Source organism: Syngnathus acus, chromosome 9, assembly GCF_901709675.1.
Source record: "Syngnathus acus chromosome 9, fSynAcu1.2, whole genome shotgun sequence".
Taxonomy (NCBI): Eukaryota; Metazoa; Chordata; class Actinopteri; order Syngnathiformes; family Syngnathidae; genus Syngnathus; species Syngnathus acus.
Window position 1 is genome coordinate 11,977,594 of NC_051094.1, and position 25,123 is coordinate 12,002,716.

The following is a 25,123-nucleotide window of genomic DNA, read 5'->3' on the forward strand; positions in this document are numbered from 1 at the left end:
TGAACTTAAATGCAAAATACAATTATTTTGCTGACAGATGTTCCCACAACTCAGGGGGATTATAAACAGCTAAACAACACAATCTAATCAAAAAGTACCCATGTGTACACTACAAGGCGCCATTATATCGAAACTAAATGACGGAGAATTACATAGTGTCTCCCCAGACCGACAGCTTGTCGTCTCCCATGTGGCCTGGTTTCCAATGCGAACAGTCTCCACAACCAGACGGCATCATCATCAATACCAATGTGCACATTGAATCTCGTATTCATAATTGCGTCCACAAACACACAGCACTCAGGCTTTTGGAGACACGATTGTTCCGAACACATTTGCAAGAGCACAATTAAAATTCCCTCTGATGAAAGATTCAAATGGCTGTCATTGTGAGTAATGAGCTCCTGCGTAAGTGAGGAGGCGTTTGCTGCACAGCAGATGAAGATGGATGAGGAAGACCATCTTCTTAAACTGGATCAAGCTGGCGCTAATGCAAATAAGGTAGACACTGAGAGTGTACAGTACTCCATTACACACAGTGTATTTAGTATCTGAGAGGCACATTTTTTTTCAACTCAAACATTTTGTTGCGCTTTGTGACCGTGTCCCACTTGATGTTGATTCTTCACAAAAAATAATTACATGTTTGATTTTTTTTTGTAAAGCCTGAAATATGGCAAAAGGTCAAAAAGTCCAAGGAGGGGGATACTTTTGCAAGCCACTGTATGTATGACGTTTAGCGTGGCTACCACTGCGAGTTAAATGTGAAGTTGAAATGTAATTTTGTTTTGAGTGTTTTTTTTCATGGGGCGTAAATTTGTTTCAGAGTTGCGTGAAAGGCAACAGATGCCAAATGTTTGCAGAGGACAATGAGAAAAATGCCTCTGTTGCTTTTGAATCGCTACTCAGAATTGAATGCCCAGCAACATTTTCTCAAAATGAGGTTTGGATATATATTTCTAGCAATAACTAATGAAGTCAGGAGGGCTTCCCCATCTCAACATTAGCTTCTTCTGATCTTCAGTAGGTGAGAAAGCTCGGTACATAATCACAGGCAAGCAGGGGGAACCTCATTACACACACTTTGCCTGTCTCTTTCATCTTCTGTTGTGTTCAATATGCATAGTGTATTAAAAAGGGAGGGGGGTGGGGTAATCCTGCCCCGGCTGATTTTTTGAGGGTGTATTTTGAATGCCATTTATTTCCACTGGGGGTAATTTTGTGATAACAACAGATACACTGTAATGAAGCTCTCAAACACAGATACTGATCGGCTTATTCCGGGGTGGGTTTTAAAATTTTAACTTCCACTATAATTATGAGACTGAGGGCGAATCCTGGCAGACACGGCGTTTGCATATTACAATTCTGCTGAAATGTTTTGAAGCGTGAGACCATTACGGAGGATAGCAGAGGGGCCACGAATGCCGAGTTGGCGCTCTGTCAACAGGGTCTTCGATGGAGAATTCCCCCTTGTTACTCACTAATACCCCACGCCAGCTCCACTCAGTCTTTAGTCACGCCTAACTGCTGACTATACAGGATACAGCGCTAGGCCAGACACAGCAGTCAAGTACACAACAGTCAACACTCACTTGTGGTTTGAGATCATTTGAAATGGCAGAGTACGTTACATAACCCCTGCAGCTTAGGACTGGGTGTGCAGCCATAGATGCTAACACTCTACTAATGCTTCACTGTCAATGTGTGCGTGTGTGCGTGCGTGCCTGCGTGCTTGCGTGTGTGTGTGCGTGTGTATGCGTGTGTGTGTTGCACATATTGAGGACTGAGCGATTCAGAGATGTACAGAAAGACACAAGCACTCAAAACTTAATCAGCGGCATCTTGTTGCCTTGAGTAAAAATCGACATTTGTGACTTCATTAAAACAAACATGAAAACAAAAATTAATCAAATTTCAAGCATAGTCATCTGAACGTGTATTTTTATGCTAAGTATGAATGTGCAGTCTGAATCAAATTGAGATGACAACTTTGATATATTCTATTTTTATAGCTACACCTTTGACTATTAAAAACATAAGACAAAAAAAACGCCATGTCTAATTAAGTCTCAATAATGTAGTGTAATGTAATAATGTAATGTAACTTTAAAAATAAAAGAAAAAAATCAGGACAAAAGTGACGGTGCAAATGCAGTAAACAGAGAAATGAAAAATGGGTTGCAGGCAGGATTTACTGTCAAGCTATGCAGCAATCCGTACAAGTACAGGACGAGGGCATATTAAACATCCTGCAGCAGCAGGGAGATGAGTATCCTTGTATATTCTTTGTCTCCTTTGCTCCTTTTCTTTCGATATACCCACTGCCACTATCAGCAGGGTGTGACCTCACAGAGCCACCACCGTACGCACAACCAGCCTCCTGATGTGTTATGACTCTATCACACTTCAACGGCACAGCGCATATGCAGAGGAGGCAAAAGAACACGAGCAGTGTGAAACGCAGATAGCGATCATGTAGGATGAAGCAGAACTTTACCAATGCTATGAAAGGCCTTGACAATAGGGAACAATGAAAAGGAAGGTAGCGAAAGAGAGCAACTGGGAACAAATAATACAAACGTGGGAAGATGAAGTTGGAACAGAGCACTCATTTGAAAGAACAGAGTGTGTATGGGAGATCTCCAGAGAGAGGACTGCAAATCTGATAATCTCATTGAATCAACACCAAGATGTCAGATGAGACTTTGGCTTCATAAAGGAAACTACAGTGACTCAGCAGACTGCTACAAAGACATCGGAGGGTTATGTACACTGGTTGGTTATATTTGCCTGTGTAGTACTTGGGCATGATGAAATGATTAACGAGATGACATGAAGGAGATCATACTACGATATGACGGGGAAATATTAGCATTTAATCATTTCATTTATTCTTTCTGCTGCTGTAACCAATGGTCTGACAGAAGGTCCACTGCGAACTGTTGACGATTGCTTGTACAGCCAAGCAAATGTTGAGAGCCCATTGCTGCACTGCTGCCCACACACAGACAAGATTACGCATCCCCAGTTGGACTCTCAGGCCAAGATTCTGCAGATGGCCATTAAGTTCACTGGGTAATCTCCATCCCCCCTGACAGAGCACTAAACTCCACCTCAGCAAGCTTTAATCGTGGCTGATGGCTGGATAAAACCAATTTGACAAAGTGAACTGAGCATGTTTGTGGTAGTTAGAAGCATATTTATTTCTTTTTGGATTGACTCCCTACGCAACAAATACAAAGTGGTGCGCTATTCCAACAATCGATTATTCTAAAAGATTGCTGAGCTATGTGAATTATGGCTCAGATACATACAGTAGAGAAAATCCTCTCAAGTCAGGTTTCATCTCGGGACCAAAAGTCCCTGTTGCCAAAAACTCTGCATATACACAGTGTTATTGTCACACAATGCCATATTCACACACTGCTATACAAATTATTTTCTTGAGCGCCCTTGTCAGGAAACTAAAACTGGTAAAGCTGCACTACCTTATTTACAATAAATATATGAAGAACAAGATCAATACTTTATTTCTTTATCGTTTTATCTTTGCAATATTATTATCAGTAATATTAGCAATATTGCTAAAAAAACATGCAATCATACTGACAATTAACCTTTAATTACGAATACTACATGTTGTAGTGCACACATACCATTTCATTGATGGGCTAATAAAACGAGAATATTTGCTTATCATCTCGGAAATAAAATACTAAATGTTTCCATGTACCGCACCCAAACGTGCTTGCAAACCCCTGGCTGTAAATCACTGCTCTAGATCACCCTGACCTTACATACAATTGATAGGACTGCACAGAAATTTGGATTTTAAACTCAGCCTATAAACTAATCTTTCTATAAATGTTCGAAGAAGCTGAAAACACTGCTGATAGGAAACACGTAATGAACTACATTAAAACCTCAACACCATATAAACATAACACAGAGCTTTCAATAAAATGCTCACCAAAATATTCAATCATATTTTGCAGTCATTACCAAAAGGTTAATGGAATGTGGCAGATGATAAATGAATAATGAGGACATTCCATAGGTCAGACCAAAGAGCAATTGGCCCAGCCACATGTCAGGCATACAATAATGTGACACATTATTCTCAAATGTGATGCGGTAAAAAATTCCATTTTTAAATTAATTATTTTGTTGGAAGAAAAAAAAATCAGCAATGAAGTAAAGAGTAAAAAGCATCAGCCACATTTTCCTTCCTTCTCCTGATGACTAGCTCCCTCACATCTCTGTGATGCACAGGCAGAGGCCAGCACAGAAAGACAGTCTCCAAAACATTCTATGATCAAATTAATTCACAGCAAAGCAGCCAGCTTGAACCGCAACCAGATAAGCTGATTATTACGCACACACACACACACACACGCTGTCCTATTTGTTCTGATCCAATGTTATCACAATGCCCAATCACTGACCTATGGAATGTTAAGACGGATAATTTCAAGGAAGGCATGATGATCCAAACAGGTGCGCCAGAACTGATTGTTTGTCATTTGATAATATTATAATGACAATCATTTAGAAATCAGCCCAACAACTGAATCGATTAGCATCTTTGATATCAATGTGGACAAGTGATCTGACGTTGCAGGTACAAATGGCTCCTTTTTTTTTTTTTCTTCGGTGTAAAGATCCCCTGTGAAGAATGTCACGAGGGAACCTTTGCAAACACAAACTACTAATTTAAAGCTTCCCACATCCAAAGAGCAACGTCTGTTGATCTCATCAGCTATGGTGGCTCGTCTCTCACTTTGATGCTGTGCCAGAGCAAAAAACCTACAGTATGTTGCTCCATCCTGCAAGGAGGAGCAACTGGATGCAGAAGAAGACGGCTCTCCGCTGATCCAATCATTAAGTACACTTCAACGGCTGGTGACCCATTCGCGTGCTCTCCAGATGGCAAACCCAAAATACAGCGAGCACACCTTGGCTTTGGATTTCTTACCGTTTCCGTGCATGTGTCTGGCTTTGACATTGCTCCCTTAAACTTGACTATAAATGTTTGCCAAGGGCTGGATGACGGGCATGGAAAAGACCAATGGATTTTAACCTAACAGGTTATCTCCATGTAAAATGATCATAAAGACCCACATTGCATAAAGAGTCAATCTTTTGCCCCACGTGAAGTTTGGCACAATCAATACAGAAAATAGAGCCTTGCACTTTCCGTCTAGGATGACAGTAACGGCTTCTAATTCACAGGCCTCTATAACACGTCACACTTAAAGTGTCAAAATCAGTGTTAACTGTGGGAAAAAAAAAAATCCTAAAGAAAAATATAAAAATAGAGAGAATCGTCAGCAGGGTAAAACTATTGCATAACGGTTGACTGTCATTAAAGTATACAAATATAGTAGCCACTGTTAATATCCAGGGCTGTGAAATATAAAACATTCAATCTTCATTTAAATGATGGCATAATCCAAAGGGACCTTTATTAACTTTATTAACAGTGTCAAACGGAAACACCTACTGTAAAACAGCACTCGGGCAGCAATGCATCAAAAATAGGCAATACATGATATTGCCACATGGACACACTTCAGAAAATTATTCTCACTTTGTCAGTTAACGCAGTTCGTTGTTATAGCTACCAATGCAAGTTAGAACTCCAAAATGCAAAGCTAAAGCCACAAACGCCGCTAGCTTCCCTCGACCTGAGCTCATCTGAGATGGATGAAGTGGAAAAGTGCTGTGGTCTGACGAGTCCAACTTTCAAAATGTTTTTGGGAAATCATGCACGTCGTGTCCTCTGAGCCAATGAGAAAAAGATCAATAGCTCAAAATCCAAACGGCAGCATCTGTGTTGGTATGAGAGTGTATCAGTGCCCATGGCATGGGTAACTTGCACATCTGTTCATTCATGTGGAAGGTAGATACAGGTATTGCAACAACATATACAGCCATACAAGCCGTTTTTTTATTCAGGGAAGTCCCTGCAAGGCAATGCCAAGCAACAATCTACATTCCTTCATAGGGAAAGTGTGAGTTTTAGACTGGCCCACCGACATCCAGACTCCCACTGAAAATGTGTGACACAGTATGAAGCAAAAAAATATATACGACACAAACACCTGATTGTTGAGCAAGTGAAGTTGTACATCAAGCAAGAATGGCCAAACCTTCAACAATTTGTGTTCTTAGTTCGCCAACATTTAGCGAGTGTTGCTGAAAGGAGAGGTGAAGTGGTAAACATGCCCAGCTTTTTTTGTAATACGTTACAGGCGTCAAATTCAAAATGAGTAAAGATTTGCAGGAAAAAAACAATGAAGTTGATCATTTTGAACGTTCAATATATTGTCTTTGTAGTGTACTGTTTGTTTTTGTGTATTTATTATGTATAATTGAATGTAGTGGTTGGAAAGGGAGGAACAGAACACTATTTATGATTTACACTTTATTTGAATTGCGCTTTGGAGGTGTACAAAAATGATCCAAAGAGTCAACACAATCCCACACCTTTGCAACTTTACTGGAGTAAGTGTGACAGGAGTTGTGATTTCACATGCAAGAGGATCCATGTTTACAGGAAGTGGGTTGTTTGTCTGGAGTGATAAAATACAGAATTATCATATAAACAGTGTGAGGCAGAAAGCTGCTGCTTCATGAATGTCAATATATCCTCGCTTTTTTTTTTCTCATCCGGGGATCAGGTCAACGAATCGCTTCAATACTAAGATTACACCTAGACAATTTGTCCCTCCAAATTCTGAAATGATGGCTACACCCTTAACAATATGAATGAGAAATCTGGCACTACAATGCCAGAAATCCCTCACTAAGGCATAGGGCTCCTTAGTAATTGTTAGCTCGCTGTTTTTTGGGGGGTTTGGGAGGCTCCATGTTTCTTCTTGACTGAGCCCCAAGGGGGACTAGAAATGCCCCTGCCTGCCAACACCTCTGCAGTGCAAATAGACATTTTGGAGTCTGAGCCCTAGATCAAGTGGCAACCCTCCACATGGGTGACAGCAGCGTGGCATTCTTCCATATTGGAAAATGTAAACAGCAGCTGTCCTCTTATCAAAGGTGCAACAGCAACATGAGAGGCTTCAAAGAAGGAGAAGAGAGACAAGTGAGGAGGGGAAAATCACCAGAGGTTTAGAGTCTTTCAATTAAGAAGGAATCCTTTATCCCCATACTTGAGATGAAGATCAAATGGTGTGTTTCATTCTTTTACATGCACTCAGGGAAGGATGTTATAGTGAGGAGGCTGCACACAAGTATCCTCAGTGTCTTGCTCAATAAGGCAATAAAGCACCAAATACGTACAATAGATAAGAAATACACACAACCAAAAATAAATTTACAATCGATATTATTGCATCAGAGACACAATGATGGTTTAGTGTGAAGTGTCTTGATATATATTGTTATCAAACAACCATTTTCTATAGCACTTATCCTCATTAGGGTCATCGATGTTAGCCGACTTTGGGCGAGAAAAAAATCATTTATGACCTAGAAAATTCCGAGACAGACATGTTTTGGAACGGATTACACACAAAAAAAGTGTGAAGTATCATTTTGCAATTTCATGTGGAAGGTCATTGTTCTCCGATTAAGAGATTACCTTCTAGTCCAAATACGGTCAAGGACATAAAATAATATCGAAGTAATTTTTGGGCAGTGACTTATCTCGCAATCTCGTACTTTGCCATCATAATGAAAAACTGAATAAATAGCCAGCTTGATTCCAGTCAAATGATGCACAGTGCAAGTCAAGTATTTGGATGTGATATAAATTTTTTGATCGATTTCTTATTTTGTTTGCTGCAGAAATGAATGTGATCAACTGCACAAATACTGTATACTTAAATATTATACAGTACCAATTTTGCAAACCGTTATAGAGTACATACATTTCACTTGTGGATGGCTGTTCACTGCTTAATTTTTTAAATTGTTGAATGCGTTATGAGTTTCTGTACACAAAACCTAGCATACAGTGGCGTTTTTTAAACGTGCACACAATAAAAAAAAAAAATCCAACAACATACCCTGAAAACGAATTAAAACTAGCTCCATTTGAAAAACTGAACATTTTCTTCCCAACTTTGGCGAATATTTCCCTGCAGTACCCAAGGAAAAAGGTTGCCTAACAAAAAATAAAATGGCGCAATACCTGCTGCGAAGGTTTGATCATCAATTCACACTGCACATTTTGGTCACATTGTAATATAAGCTGATAGATATGCAAGGTAACCATGTCAGATGATGAATGCTTCTCATTGAACACAGTTGGAGGTCGTACAAAAATACTGTGAACAAATCCCTTACGATCTTACTACGTATATCCTATTACAGATAAAACCAAAAAAGCAAGCTCCTTCATGTATTCACTATCAACAAGATATGCCAAGCTAATGGACTGTTAGCTCGTGTACCATATGTCAAATTATTAAATAACAAATAAATAATAAGTGGCTAAATAAAGATTTTCTGTACAAAATAGAAATTCACGTGAAACTAATCGTCACACTTATCAGCCAATATTATTAATTTGCAGGACCTTTAAAACTCTTTGGAACCTGCCGAAAATACAAGAGCATCTAATACAATCTTTTATTCACAGTGGAGCGCTGCTGACAACTAAGGGCAGATCATCCTCTTTTCTTGCGCTGGCCTCTGCTGACCTGCCTTCACACTCCAGCACACAGAGAGCACGCCAACAGCAACACATGCATGCATTTACTGACTGCTTAAAACATGTCTGCAGCAATTTGGTATGCGTACAAATCACAGCACCACGCTTCCTGCTTTAAAAAGATATGAAAAGGGAGGGGATCAGGGCAAAACAGAATAAGATGAAAAAGGAGGGAGGGGAGACGAGCGGGAGAGTGATTGGTAACTGGCTGCCATTCTGGCCCGGTGGCCCTGTAGCTGATGCACAGCGTTGCGTAATGGCGCTGCATGCATTCAGTAAGAAGTAATGCAAACGGGGCTTAAGCACATGTAGCTGAAGGGAGCACTCAGACCTTGCGGGGAAGCAAATTTATTTCTATGCGCACATGCATACGCGGGATGACGCAGCCATGTTTTGACACAGTGTGCTAAAAATAGCTGCTTCTTAAAACAAGAGGGGGGAAAAAACAGAATGCCAGTCAAATCCAGACTGGCACGAGGCAGCAAGATCAAGCATCTCTTGGTAGAGAGCCCAGCGATAATACAAAGATCCACCATTCGAAATCGAAATTACACACCTGGCATGTGTGTGTGCCTCGCTTCAAAGTCCTCGCAGCTGCAACCCCACACACACACACACACATATAATAAATTAAAGCAATTAAGAATCTGGATGAACAATTTTGCAGATCCGTTATGTAATTCTTGGCCTGTGGGGTCGTGTGATGGGAGATGGCGGCAGACAGGCCTGTTGTGTTTGCTGCTACACATACTACATGGCCATTAATCACGCTCAGGCTCTTTGCTCTTTTTCTATTTCCAGAGATGCAAAAGCCTGACGGCAGCCAACCTACGGCACTGCAGCGGCATGTGCAGGCCGGACTTCGGCTTCACTGAAAATGTCACACAATGTTAGCTCGCTGAATGGAGAGCGGCCTGCAGAGACAAAATCAAGAAATCCTATGAATGGCACCAAATTATTGAAGGGTGTGATCTTGATTAAACATGTATTAATCAGATGCATTCCAGCTAAATGAATGAATGCATGAATGAAAGAATGAATGAATGAATGAATGAATGAACGAATGAATGAATGAATGAATGAATGAATGAATGAATGAATGAATGAATGAATGAATGACCTCAAATTATGAAAGCTCACACACCATAGAGCCACCTTACTGCGAGGGAAAATTGAGTGCAAAAAAATACACTTGAGGATTTAGCAATGCAAAAAAAAAAAAAAATCGATCTCAATATAGATTTGTAATTTTGGAAATATTGATGAGTACTTTTATAACCAAGCACAAAGGCTCAGACAGAAGAGGTGGAGTAGGTGACATAAACAGATATGACTTTGGGAGCAACAAAAAATAATTCATCTCTTCCCCTCACTCTTCCTCCCTCCTCTGTGCAAAAGGAGTTTTCTGCAGGGTGTGCTGGAGTGTGAGTCATCATCAGTGCACACAGAGAAAAAAGGTAGAGTCATTCTTTAAGTGGCGGGCTTATGGTAGCCATGAAGCACAAAAATATTATACACCCTACCTTTAAAACTATCATTATGCTTCAATTCCAACACAGATGAGAAAAAAGCAACACAAGGACACATCACTGGTTTAAATATATGCAGTCAAGTGTTATGTAACAGTCAGCACAACTGCTCCAAGCATAACATATGAATGTGACATCAGGAAAGACTGTGTAGGACCAATGTGTTATATTTGAATAATAATCTGCTCATCTTTCTGCAATGTTAGCATCTTAATACATTAAACCATACCAAACGACCACAAGTTGGGAAAATAAAGTAAATGCAAATTACAAAGACACTAGTGACAATACAACTTAACTTAATAATTAATTAACGTAAATCATTGCAGAATATTCACAGCAAAATGTGTCAACTTAACTTCATTGGTAAATAAATATTTCCATCATTTTAACTGCCTTGCGTGACAAGCGTATCAACAAATGATTCTTTTTAGATCAGAGCTTGACACACTACGGTCTACAATGGCAGCTTTAGACTGTATCGAATTGGGATGATGTCACCCTATTTTATTTAAATAACTGAGGTTATCGGAATCTTGCCTTCACATCACCATAGTGGAAACAAGGCCAATACCAAAACTTTATTTTATTGATTGGTGGAAACATGACTGTAGAACCAGTCCTGGTGTCAAGGGGGGGGCATTGGGGGGCCATGCCCACCCTCGATTGGATGCAGCTCGGTGGGTAACCTCGCTTTATGCCGCAATTTGTGCTCATTAGCTAATCAGCTATTGCATAGTTGGACTTCCATGGATACAGAATGGTCGTTGAGGAAAATCTCCCAATTTAAAGGCAAAAAATTGTGCATTCTTGCATGTGTAAACACAACACAGAAACACAGATTTTAATGTCACGAATGCCCCCAGGTTGATGAACGTTAGGATACTGACATATTAGCCACCGCAGATTGACATCCCTGCTCCTTATACTGTGCAGTTTTCACTCAGCATAAGCCAGCCACTTCCCGCCATGACACTCGTCACGCACATCACACACACCAGCCTGTTCCTGTTATTGCAAATTTCTAAACTGCTTTATTATCACCAATACACTATACATGCATCATTTGAATGCTCAATGTTTTTGGAGCTCCTCTGAACTGATTGTTGTTTTGTTTTTCTAGCAGTGTTCGACTTCCAACTCTAACACCAGAAATGTTCAATTCAAATGAATGATGCCTGTTTCAAGAAAGTCTTACACATAAACTAAAGAGGAAACAAAACATAGCTTACAAAAAGTTTGCTGTTTAGATAAGCAGGAATCATTACATGTTTCAATAAAATAATTGACTAACCCAAGCATTATCATAATATTCCAAAGGCTATTTTGTTTTTACCTTCTCCCACACAGAGACGGTGCAAGACTGAAAGACAAGTTCCCTCATATCCACACAACTACAACGGGCAGGTCTTGAGAGTTTTGTCCTGGCGGGCATCAATGTGGCCACATATAGACGAGTGTCATAGACCACACTAACTGTGTGCAACTAGATACCCAAGACCGGCTCAAGTCCATGACGCAACCCGCCTCATGATTAAATTACTGCACACAAAGCGCTACTCTCCCAATAAAACACCATTAAAGACTGCAGCTGATATGCAGCATGGAAAGTAAATGAATATGAACTCAAGGCCGGCGTAACATCCCATAAACAGGACAGTGTTTGCAATAGTAGCAAGAAAATGTAAAATGTTTTTCTTTTGTTCCAAGTTTGTTTTAAAATCTGAAAAAAAAAACGTTTTTTGGTCAGGAAATAAAAGAAAAATGAAAACAATGAAAACTAAAAGTACATTTTGTATCTAAAAACGAAGGAAAATATAATTATAGTGAAAATGTGCTTTGTTTTTATTGATTCGGGCATCTACACCAATTAACTTAATTTTAATACATGAGCCTTTGACATTGATTTTAAATGTATTTCTGTATTACAGGACAGCCAATAGTCAGAAGAACACAGATCAAACAGCCATGATGGATTTATCATCTCTGAAAATAAAACAAACTTTTTTTCCCCACAGTAAAATACGCGAAGGAAAAGAAAAAAGGTGGTATGCTGTTGTTGCCCAGTGATTTTGCTAGCATTGGCACATTCATGACTTTGATATAGAGGGGATTCTGAGGTGGGACTAATTTCACAAGCTTAAAATAGCTGAGCTTATTTAAAAATAGTGAAGCGGAGAGATGCGATCTAAGTAAATGACCCAGAAAGAAAAGCTTTCCCTGGTGAACTCCATAGAAACCTCAGAAGTGAGAATCATCCCACGTCTCACATCACATAAGTAGCAAGTCACAAGAGAGTAAAATGAAAAGGTAACAATGAGCTCTCAAGAAGAAGAAAAAAAAAAAAACACTGAACAAAACGTGAAGAGAAAGCAACCTTTGGAGCAATTGCATCCCATATGTATGCCACATATGAGTGGTCAGCTTATCAGTCAGCTCCTCTGCCTTCATGAGAATCGCTGTCAGCCAGCATTGGCCTTTAATTCCAGCCAGGCAGCAATCTAATTAAGGTTACTCCACTGAGCACAAACACTTTCTGATTTACAGGACATAGCATTGAAAACAAAGCTGGTGACTTGGTCAAATCATTTTGTGAAATGTATGGAATGAAACAAAAGATGTTCTGTTTTAAGTTTTCATGGAAAATACTGTGGTTCAAGTGAGGGAAAAACTGGCAAGCGTTGAAACGACTATCCTCCACCTTGTTTTGTTGCCCTAAAAGATGTGCTGTTCCTGTTAACTATAATTAGAATTAAGACGATCTGGAGCTTTATTGATCGAATTGAAGGGTATCATTAGGCCTCAGTAGATGAATTGTTGTACTCCTGTCCATGAATGTTTTTTTTTTTTGTGGTGGTAGTGGATGGAGCATTTTAGGACTATAGTCAGTCTATTTATTTAAATATCTACTTAAATAAACGGTCACCATAATAAAACCTTTATTAACCACACACATATATTAAGAAGTATATTAACATTTTTAACAATCATACAAGAAAAAAAATTAAACACAGAGATAAGATAATGCTTTAATGCTCACTGAATGAACTCTTGTGACATATGCCATGATGTCACGTATTTTGTGGCCCGTTTTCCCCTAAAATATTTCCCAAATTCAATTGTACAAATGTGTTTCATTTGAGTTTCCACGTAATGTACATTTTGTAATCACCTCTGTAAAATGATCTTAGCGCTAGACTACTAGTGACAGGCATCATAATTGACTTTCATTACATCACAAAACACACGCACTGAATAATTCTCTCCCCCCTCCCCCCCCCCCATCAAGTAACATTTCAATAAATCTGTCACATCATCTCCATCAGGGGATAAGCGCACAGACACAGAATTTATATATACGCAGAGTCCGATTAGTCTAGCTCCAGGACAGAGCGTATCAGTTTTTATATTTATGCACCGACTGTGTCCATAAATACCAACGCCCAGTCCAAAAATCAATGTCTACCAGCTCCAATATTTTCATCTTCCCCATGAAGGTCGCATTAATCCAGAGGTACCTATCGACACACACACACGCACACATACAAATCAGTCAACACCGTCAAAATCCAGGTTGCCTTGACCCTCTGTTAGTTGGACTAATTTAAGTGTCACATAATCTGTATCAGAGTGTAAAAATAATGACAGCTCACCCGACATAAAGGGATTATAGAAACTATCACGGGCCAAGAACAAGCTGGATTTTCAGGGTCTGGCTCTGTGCAGAGTCACGTACATTATAGATGAAGCAGTGGAGAAGGGGAGTGTTCAGCAAAGCACTATCAGTTACCAGAAGACCAATCTAAATCCCCCACATCATGATCAACCTACAGCGAAATATCAGTGCTGCGGGGGCGAAACAGTAACAAGCTCAGCCTTTACTCCACCTGCATGCTGCTCCAAATTTGGACAAACCAGAATACATTGTAAACTGGAAAACTAAAAAACAGTGATAGTGTTTCCCATAACACCATATGATTTTGTCACTTTGCTAACAGGCTTATGAAAGTCAGATGAACACTTTACAATCTTGTTAAAACCGGTTACATTATTAAAAGGGCACGTTCATTGTGTGAGGCGGCAGAGACCGCCTGTAGCAGATTGAAATGTTAATAAGCTCAATGCACTGGCTGCAGATTGAGAAACTTGGCAAAGATTTAGCTCTGAAATCCTGCATATGGGCACAAGATGATTTAGTTCCATTGTATCGCGCATGCTTTCAAGCTGGTCAAAAGACATGAGCTTCTGCCAACCTGTGGTAAACCCATTACGCCGTCTAAGAACTATTTTGATTGTAGTGCCTCTGAGTCAGGCATATAATGCTTTACAGTAAACCCGTTCATCGGAGAGGAGACTATTCGTTCTAGAATCCACTGTAGAAATTCTGCAATAGGGAGACCCTTAAAAAATAATACCCCTATCGCTTGCTTTAAATTCATTGAAACTTATTAAGGTACACTTTTTCCTCACATCATAAGTGAAAATGTATCTTCTTTACTTTTTAATTATTCACGTCAAAGTATTTTTCATTCATAACAGTCAATTGTATCTACTTTGATTTCTTTACCGTATTTTCCACACTATAAGGCGCACCGGATTATAAGGCGCACCTTCAATGAATGGCCCATTTTAAAACTTTGTTCATATATAAAGTGCACCGGATTATAAAGCGCATAGAATAAATAACTCAACGTTGTTCAAACGTTAATGCAATCACAATATAGTAACACTCGAAACAGTGAAAACAATATATCAATAACTCAACGTTGCTCAAACGTTAATATCACACAATACACAAAATAAACACGTAAAGCTTACTTTAATAAGTTAGTCCTCATCCACAAATCCATATTGGTCCATATATAAGGCGCACCGGATTAAAAGGCGCATTGTCGGCTTTTGAGAATATTGGAGGTTTTTAGGTGCGCCTTATAGTGCGGAAAATACGGTAAGTGTCAAACTGCTAGGTGTAACTCTAATGTATAGGCTGAAATTTCAACTAGAAGTTGTTCATCTAGATTAGTTGCACCTCTGTTCTAAGTTGCTTTGACCTCTGATTCTATGATGTCAAAGTTCGACAAAAGAGGCAGTATCAGCCCTATTGTAAGCCACTCGGCAGCTTCAGTCAGCTGAGTCCCAGGGGGAGGGTTTTCTTCTGTCCTTGAGGCGAACATTGTTCATGGTTTTAATTCCCTGCCACTCCTCTCTGGGATTTCTAGTTGGCAGGGTGGCCTTGTTTTTTTTTTCTTTTTATAGCTAAACATGTCACGTCGCATTGAACTATTCATCTGTCTCCAATTGTCCCTTCAAGGTGCTTTGCTCGGATACCGTCATTATCTTCATTTTTCTCAGCAAACTTTCCAATTTTGTTGGACACTAACGGCTTGTTATTGTGGATTTTTTTGTGTGTGTGTTTTGTTGGAAGTACTGTGGAACCAGAGGTCAACCATAACCATAACCATACACAAGCTGCTGGTCAACCACAGATTTCACAGAAAGAAATAATGGACATAAAATGATAAGATGAAGAAGAATTGTTTAAAAACTGTCATCCTCATAAACCTTTATAAACTATAAAGCCATTTAAAATACCGTTTTTTTCCGTGTATAATGCGCCCCCATGTATAATACGCACCCTAAAAATGGCATGTTGATGCTGGAAAAAAGCCTGTACCCATGTATAATACGCACCCAATTTTTTATTTTTTTTTTTGCTTTTTTTTTTTTTTTTTTTTTTTTTAAGTCCCAATGATCGTCACACACGCAGGGAGGCAATGGGTCCCATTTTTATAGTCTTTGGTATGGTCTTAACTAGGCTGGATGTATTTTTTTTTTGTTGGCGTTGATTTCTCCGACTGCCCGTAAAGGCACCACCGCGATCAGATGAAAAGAGAGGAAAGTGACGTGCGGACATGTGAAAAAGGCGGCTCTGTATGGGAGAGACGTTGAAGAGGAATAAAAACACCCTTGGAAACCAAAACTTGCCCCTCGTCGTGACTCGGAGCCGCAACAAATGTTTCGGATTTGTGTAGGGTACATTGTGACAGCAAACGAGCAGGTGATCGAGCAAGCGTCTGATACGAGAGCATTGCGTTCGTATGGAGCGTGTTTGAAGTGAACAGCAGAGACGAAAGGAACATGGCAAAGTGTTGTGAAATAAAATATTACCTGTAATACGCATTTTGTTATTTGCTGATTGTATTAAACTATCACATTCATTGTCAGTCAAGAAGAGAAGAGGACTATTATCCCTTCTTTGACGAAATGACCAGAGCACAGTACAAACACACTATTGTCGGTCAGTCCTGTTGTTGGTTTTGTTGTACCATGATTTTCTTAAAAAAAAAAAAAAAAAAAAAAAAAAAAATTTAAAAAAAAAAAATTAAAAAAAATTTGTACCCATGTATAATGCGCACCCCAGATTTTAGGACAATAAATTAGTTAAATTTTGCGCATTATACACGGAAAAAAACGGTAATAGTTCAACCATCTTAATGGTCATACAAGTGTAAAAAGAATTCAATGAGTGAAAACACACTAAATAATAAAGATGTTGGAATCTACTTTGGTGACCAACATAACCATGTTGCCATGTAAATCTGCACAGAGGCAGGTGCCTATATTTTAGCAGATGAGTACGAGCCAACAAATCTCAAAGGGGGAGCTTTGTGGGAGTGAACACAGTCGACTTCAATCATGTCCAAACGAAATGGCTCCTCTTATTCCCTTTAAAGGCGGTGCACTTGTCGTGCACGGACAGTCGTGACACATGGCGGAGCACAGACAACCACATTTTTCCCAAGAAAAAAAATGACTTGCTCATGAGGAAAGTACGTTTATATGAAGTGCAAGCACCTCTGTGGGCTGATGTTGTAAAGTTGATTTGGGAGGAGATAAAAAAATATCTGTGCTGTGCAATGGATACTTGGAGACAAGACCCCAGCCCCAATTATTTGAGTGCATGATTCAGAGGGTTTGATGTCCGTTCTTCACATATTTATGATGGAAATACTGTCACGAAACAACAGGGTGACACGAAACAATAACAAGAGAATAACAAACCGAGGTAAATAGGTGGAGCACAATGAGAGCTTGATGCTAGAAGGACTACTAAGGAAAACAATACTGGAGGGAAAAATATCTAAACGGAAGACTCAATAACGGAACAAAAATACTGGGTAGGAGACAAACACAAGAACACGCAATCTAATCTACACAAGACTAGGAACCAACTATGAAAAGAAAAGACAGAATTACTGAGATGGAATGACAACTAGGCAAAACGTAGCTAGCAAGCATATAAGATCGCCACCAACGGCAATAAGTAAACAACTGCGATGTCAAAAAACTGTCATGCAAGGATAAAACAACGTAACCACTGTTTATTGTAAATCATACATTAAAAAGTTAAATAACACAAGTGACTATTTTCCTATACATACCGTATTTTCCGCATTATAAGGCGCACCAGATTATAAGGCGCACCTTCAGTGAATGGCCCATTTTAAAACTTTGTCCATATATAAGGGACACCGGATTATAAAGCGCACCTTCAATGAATGGCCCATTTTAAAACTTTGTCCATATATAATTCCATATATTTGGACACGCCTGCCGTAGTGGCTCGATATTGGTCCATATATAAGGCGCACCAGATTATAAGGCGCACTGTCGGCTTTTGAGAAAATTGGAGGTTTTTAGATGCGCCTTACAGTGCGAAAAATACGGTACTTGAAATGTGCATGTGCAAAGAGAATTTGTGTGCTTCCGGCATCGGATGAAATATGGATGAAATAGAACTACAAAATGTCCAGCAAGAGGTTGACGCAGGCATGCAGTGTCTTTAACATGACAAGTCTCTGGTTGTATTTTACTGTTGTATAGCAAATATTAAAAATCTCCAGGAAATAAATGTTATGATTATGTTATGGTTTTGCTTTGTACCGTATAGCCTATTGATGAAGTATTGGGCAATTTCCCGCCTGCAGGTGAAGTTGGGATGTGACCAAGTATGGATTGGGTCATCAAAACAAACAAACAAACAAACAAACCAACAAACCGACAAACCAACAAACAAAAAGACAGCGGCGTGAATCATGTGCAGAGTCCCTATGTCAATCAGCAGCATTGAGTGTTGACAAAGAGGGATAATTTAATTTGCGGATTGGTGGATGCCTGTAATGTGGGCGCCACGCGAATTTAATTTCATTACAAGTGATGTAAACATGAGATTGTCCCCCCCAGCACAGGAGGACCTTCCACATCAATAGATGTACACTAGAAAGTGCAAATGTAAAATCACAGGGTTTGGCTCAACTGCCCCATAACATCAGACATATTGATAATGTAAATTTAATTAATGAATGAAACAGAATAGCTGCACATTGTGGAACAGCTGTTCATTGTGTAAGTAAACCGCTGTCCAGTAAAAAAAAAAAAAAAGAGATAGATGACATACCCTTGCATGGTATTCCCATTTATGTCTCTGAATATTAATAAACTGGAATAAATTATTAATCTGGGCAATTATGGTAGAGTGCAAAAGAAGACGTGAAATCAAGTTAACTTAAGTTGTGTTTGTTCAGAGGAACATTTAAACCCTGACAGTGTCTAGACGCTATTTAGCCTGAGAATGACAGCTTTTCCCTTTCTGACTGGTTCATATTTATGATCGTCACTAAAATGTGTCTCTGTGTGATGATTCACAACACCAGCAAACCAAATGTGGTCTAACTGAACCCGGAGGCTCGACCGTGCGACCTGCTCTCTCACATGAATAGGTATGAGGGTAAAAGTTAACCAGGGAGGAATTGTTCACATCCCTCATTTTTCGTCCCTTTTTGACATCATGGCTGCGGCCAGTGACATGTTAAGAGGCCGAGCGGTAATTGGACACTTTCTTAGTGATAGTGTGAGTAGAGACGAGCAGAGGAGATGATAAGAACTGGAATACCAGTAATCATCATCATCATCGCGTTTGTGTCATACTATTGTCATTTCATAAATTAACCAAATGAAAAAGATGCACTTTTAGTGTTTAGCAACACGGTTTACCTTCCAAAAGTATTTTTTTTCTTGAAAATGCTTTCTGTCAGGTTTTGGTGTGAAACAAGTCTTGAAAATAAAATTGCTCTGTCTTGAAAATGTCAAAAAGGTATTAATGATACAGTTCATCCTTGTTTCATCAATCTCCTACTTATTTCAAATGCCCTAGCACAACTAAAGGTATATTTATTTCGACCAATATATTTATGACAACACTTTTTTTTGGTGGCTGTATATGCAAGTCAGAAATCATGTCACTAACCTCCGCTAACTAAATTGTAAAGTCAAAAGACTTCTAGGCAATTGATATAAAGCCATCAAATGACAATAACAGTACAGTCATTGTGTTGTATTCATAAATTAAAATGGCCACTCGGTTTATGATTGATAAATGGGTACTTGAACTATTGCAATCCTCTAAGTTTTTTTTTCTAAAACTTTGTGTAGTTAACAAAGGTTCACATAAAGCTTTCTCCACTAAGGTGATCCCAGAGGTCTACATACTTTACATAATAGATGACATAGAATTAATGTAAAGGGTGGAGACAGCTGTGTAGGAGGAGACCTTTACAGCGTTGTCTCCATTTTGATGATTGCATCTCCATCATAGAACAACAGAGCTGCGGGCTAATGGTGCTTGCTGAAAAGCTTCATGCTCTGTCAGTTTTTCATTACCACTTCACTCAGTCGTCCAGTATGTAGGACCATGCAATATTGGTAATTACTAACAGTACCCCAGTTTTTCAGGGTCCATAATCATCTATTTTTCCACTTCAGGGAACTAATAACATCACCAGGCTTCAACCCATCCACCCCCTCTTCAATACTGCTTTCCCTGCTGACTGAGGCGTGAACAAAACACCAGCATAACAGCGCAGCAAGACGTATAATGATATCCAAAACATTCTCAGCCACAGCAAAAAGTGCTACGAGTAACTTTGATCGGAAAAGAAAGTGAATCATTTCAAACGTTTTGCTAACCCTCCTCAACACTCCAGATTTATTCAACAAAGGCTCAATCACTATGTGTATGGGTGGATGATTAAACAAGAGGTTGTTTGTATATATGTGTGTACGTACATACATATGTATATATATGTACATACACATACATATGTATGTATATATGCTACATAATAACATTAGTAACATTATCATACACCGTAACATGATATTATTAATTCAGTGATTCTTTCAAGTATAAAAAGAGGGAAAATCGCTGATCTAGGTGAACGTAATGACTTTCGAAAGGCAAAGGGAAGGTTTACATATTACCGTTTACACACTTCTTAATTCTTAAATTTACTGCAGTTTTTGTCTACAATAATCTTATTTATTATTATTTGAGTTAATATCCTGCTTAGTATATACTATTTCACTTAATCTTTCATCAATCTCAAACAGACTAAAACTAAAACAATTTAAATGACAATACATATGACTAAAATATAATTACATTGAGTGGAAACACTTTGACTACAAACTAAGTCCAAATTTGCCGATACCCGCGATACGTATTAGTTGTACAGTATCTTACACTGCAAGGTAAACATCCAATCCGTCCCAGACAAATTGTTGACAAGCTAATCATCAAGTAGTTATTTAACAAGCAGGTGGGGAATTTATAAATAAAACATGAGCATTTCAGGTCAGACCTGTGTAATAATCATGACCTTTAAACAGCATCTTGATGTGTCCATATCTGAAAAGTATAGCAAAACAGTTTCTATTTTTGTTGAGTGAACATTTCCCCTCGGATTGACCCTTGCCCAGTCTAGCATCAACAAGCTTATAGCAACCTTTCATAAAGTGAGCTCACCAGTAAGCTCTGTTTTAGCCTCTGGCTGCTCAGCGTCTCAGGGTTGAGGCTCAGGGCCACACTGCTGTTCTCTAGAAGACAAAGGTTGTCCAAACGCTGTCCACTGTGGAGCTGCAGTGGCACCACTTCATTTCTGAGCTAGACCAGGAGCGAGAGAAAAAAAAAAGACAAAGTTGGAAAATCAATCAAGAGTTAATTTGTATTTTCTCAGGAATTACATTTCTATATTCTTAGGCTGGTTATCACTGACAAGGTACAATACGATCGGCCTAAAATATATCCCCACCATGTTTGCTCTTGCTTAAATTCAAAACCTTCAAAAAGTTTTAAATTCAAAACCTTCATAAAGTTCACTGCTGCAGCAAAATCCCACTGATGAGAAAAATTGCCTGGCACTCAGATTTAGTTCAAGTGTATGCTGAGTAGTTGCTCAGCGCCAGCAGTGGGTCTTTGCGGACAAACACATCTGTCAGCCACACTCATGCAAACAATCCTTCATTTATGTCTTCACGTTTTTGCCTTCAAAGAATGAAAGCAGTTCAAAGTTAACTTTTACAGAATGTCTATACTTAACACACAATAAGGAAAAAGCGCAGACACATGTTTTTGCTTGTTATCTGTGCATATCATAAGACATCAGTTAACTGGGATAATGGATGTCTTCCTTAACTCATGTTAGGCTCCACTGAGCAGTTTTTTTCAATTTTTAATCACACACACACACACAGAGAGAAAAAGCAAACAATTGGCTATTCCAATGAAATAAAAAGACAAATTTAATCACAATGCGATTCACACATGAACATTCTATTCTTCGCCAGAAATGCTGATGCAACATCTGTTTTATTAGCATGTTTGCATGATAATAATGCAAGGTTTCAATTATTCATCACTCCAATGAGGTGGAACCAGATGCAGCTTTTGTGCCATAGTGGCAGTGGTGTAACACAACTCAAGCATGGCGGGCCAACTCTGCATGGAGCTAAAGTCTTGACGTGGCAAACATGGAAACTGCTGGGGCCACACACAAAACACAAGATGTCATGTTACTTGCTGGGCTACAACCATGTGACATCTCCACCAGCACTTGAAGGGTGGGTCAGTGGATAGGCCTGAAGTCTGAGCTTCCTGTGCAAGCCCTGCTGGTGTGACTTTGATCTCTTTCCTGGCGTGGCGGATATAGGCAGAAAATAACCTTTCTTGTCTATGCCATCCATTAGTAATGACTATTAATGCAATGTTGCTGCATGTGCCCGCCACTTATGGGAACGAGCAAAGATATTTTTAGGTGCATGTCCCCAGCTGCACACGTCCAATTCAGGGCCAATGGGCAATTAGTGTTTGTCTTTCATAGCAGAAGGCAGTGCCGTAACCTTAACACAAACAGACATCTGTGTCTGTAGTGCCATGTAGCCCATCACAAGGCTCAAACCCTGCAGTCCTTTTAAGTGCCTCAAACTTCATATGTGCTATATTAGCTATTTATCATTATTTATTATCTATCTAAATCTCCCATAAGGTTCTGGTGTTGGAGTCTTGACTTCAACAGTATCTCCTCCTCAATGATGGTGTACATAGAGGCTCCTATTTTTTAAATGGAAAGCGGCCAATATAGGGTGCAGTAGCGAGTTGGCGTATTGGGGTCAGAATTCGAGAGAATGATCCATCAACAAGGACATAGTATGCAGAGAGAGAGAGAGAGAGAGAGAGAGAGAGAAATTATTCATACCCCATGGGGTTGACCTATCCCTGCTGCAAACGACTTGATAGAGTTCGAGTTAGACTACAAGAAAATTACATTTGAATGAGTGCATAGTGCATGTTTGCCAGTTTTAGATCAGATCTTTAAAATTTGTGATAAATGCTGCTTGTGCCTTTTCCATTAGAAAGTGCTAAAGGTGGTGAAGCTTACGACAAGCTAATTGTACCGATTAAAGTTGAATGTTCACGGGTGAGTGAAAAGAGCAGTTTCAAACTAAAGTGACATTCAATTTCATTCAATTCTATAACAAGAGTGGTATGTAGCGTCCTAGTTCTTCAGCGGACCAAGGAACACTTTAATTTGCGGCTCTCGTTGCTGGCCTACTCAAACATTAACATTGGTTCCGAGCAAGAATATAATGGTAAAATGCTAGTTTTCCTCCACTGAGAGTCAAGTCTTTATTTCGCTATTCATAATATGGTCCAGTTTGGTAATTATTCCACCTTTTAGATATTTACATTCCATTGTTATGTTATGTTTTTATTATACACTGTGATACATACACCCTATTTAGCAAACAAATATAATAAATCACTTTATGAATCCTGACTGCCTTTTTATGCTATTAATCTTCAGAGCTGTTTTACAGTTTCATTTAAGGCTCTGCATGGGACAGGAGGAGACTTGAAGAACCCCACGGAGACTTCTACAAAGTAGCATCAAACAACGTAGCATGCATGCCCTATCACACTAATGAAGATGAATCATTGCAAATGGAATAACAGCGGCCACCATGTGCAGTACAGTAGAGCCCAGCTTTTCCCCGTTAATCCACTGTGAAATTCCACTTGATCATGACATTAGCATCAATTACACCCCCACATAAACACAGCATTGACTCCAGAGCACATTAGCTTTCGATTAATCATTCCAAAAGTTAAAAGTGGAGCAGCAAGTTTGCCTTATATTAACTGCCCTGTTCTCCGTGTGGAGCCCTGCCTGCCAATAATGTGCTATCAAAGAGTGCAATTAACCTCCAACAGGCGGTGTGAAGGGTGAATCACAGACAAAGCCAGTGACATCAGAGGATGCTTCTCATAATTTTTAAGGCTGCGAGTGCGGCACGGGTCAGGGTTGCCTGTCAGCATGGTTTAAAAATGCAAAACGCAAAGGGAATCAAAGTAAGAGGCACAATACTGCATGACAACCAATGCACAGAAATGAGGACATGCCGTGCAAAATTCCAAGTAGACGTGAAAAAAAAAAAGAATACAACTTGAGGCTGTGACTGAACTCTTGGCTTGAAATTCATCGCATTTCAAGACAAAACACTTTGGGCACAATCACACACTGCAGAAATTAGCAAACCACCTCTCTGCACTAATTGGCAGCATCTTGGCGAAAAAGATCTAAAGTCACATGATCATTTTACTTTGAAAGAGATCCATTGCGGTGGATGATATTTAAATATTGTGTCTGAATGGCAGGTGCAAGACCTCTTCCGCTCACGTAAGCTTTGAGCAAATGCAAGAAACAAAAATAGTTACGCCATATCGTCTCTTGAGAAATGCAATTTTGGAGCTTCCGAAGAATTTAAGGACTGACGAAAAGGAAGTCACAAGAAAGAGCCATGCCATGTAACTTTGATTTCTTTGCATCTCCTGTAGGTCATTTCAGCCCCTTAGGCATAGTCTATATCAGGGGTGTCAAACTCATTTTGTTGCGGGCCACATCATAGTCATAGTTTCCTTCTGAGGGCCATTTTGACTGTCAACCCAAATAAATGTATGAACGGCATATTATATACAGTATAGGCTACACAACAAACTGATAACTAGTTTTGAAATCAGAGACTAGTGAAAACTGTTAATTTTTTTAAAAAGATGAAGGGCAGTAAAAATCGCGAGTAACATCTCTATTTTTTAAAAGTGAATATAATTTGCAATTTTTGTATTGACTATTAAGGTCGATGCACAATTTGTCTTTGCAGGCCAAATATAATCACACTGCGGGCCACATTTGGCCCACAGGCCGGAGTTTGACATCCCTGGTCAATATAGTTTGATGCAGAAAATATTGAGAGCCCACACCTCAACTACTTCAAGTGTCTTTGGGATAAACTGTCTCCTAAATTTGCTGAACTGCTTTTCAGAAAAAAAAATCTACAATTATCTTGTAGTTGATTTTGCACACACCTTTAAATATGAGCCCTTTATTCTTACACAAACACGTTAAACTGATTATTCCGTGAAATTAAAGAATGTCAGCATCGCTCTCGCAAACACATGAACTCCCCAATCAGTGTTGTCCATCCGAGGGAATGAACAGGCCTAATCAACTCCACAAACATC

The 25,123-nt window shown here is 39.3% G+C and overlaps 1 protein-coding gene across 1 annotated transcript in view; it reads right to left on the reverse strand.

Annotated features, from left to right (window-relative positions):
• The window catches only part of rimbp2 (RIMS binding protein 2), a 67,315-nt gene that overhangs the window by 36,812 nt on the left and 5,380 nt on the right, over positions 1-25,123 (reverse strand). The window contains 1 exon segment of the mRNA XM_037257805.1: positions 21,071-21,208. Within this exon segment, the coding sequence (XP_037113700.1) occupies positions 21,071-21,208 (138 nt within the window).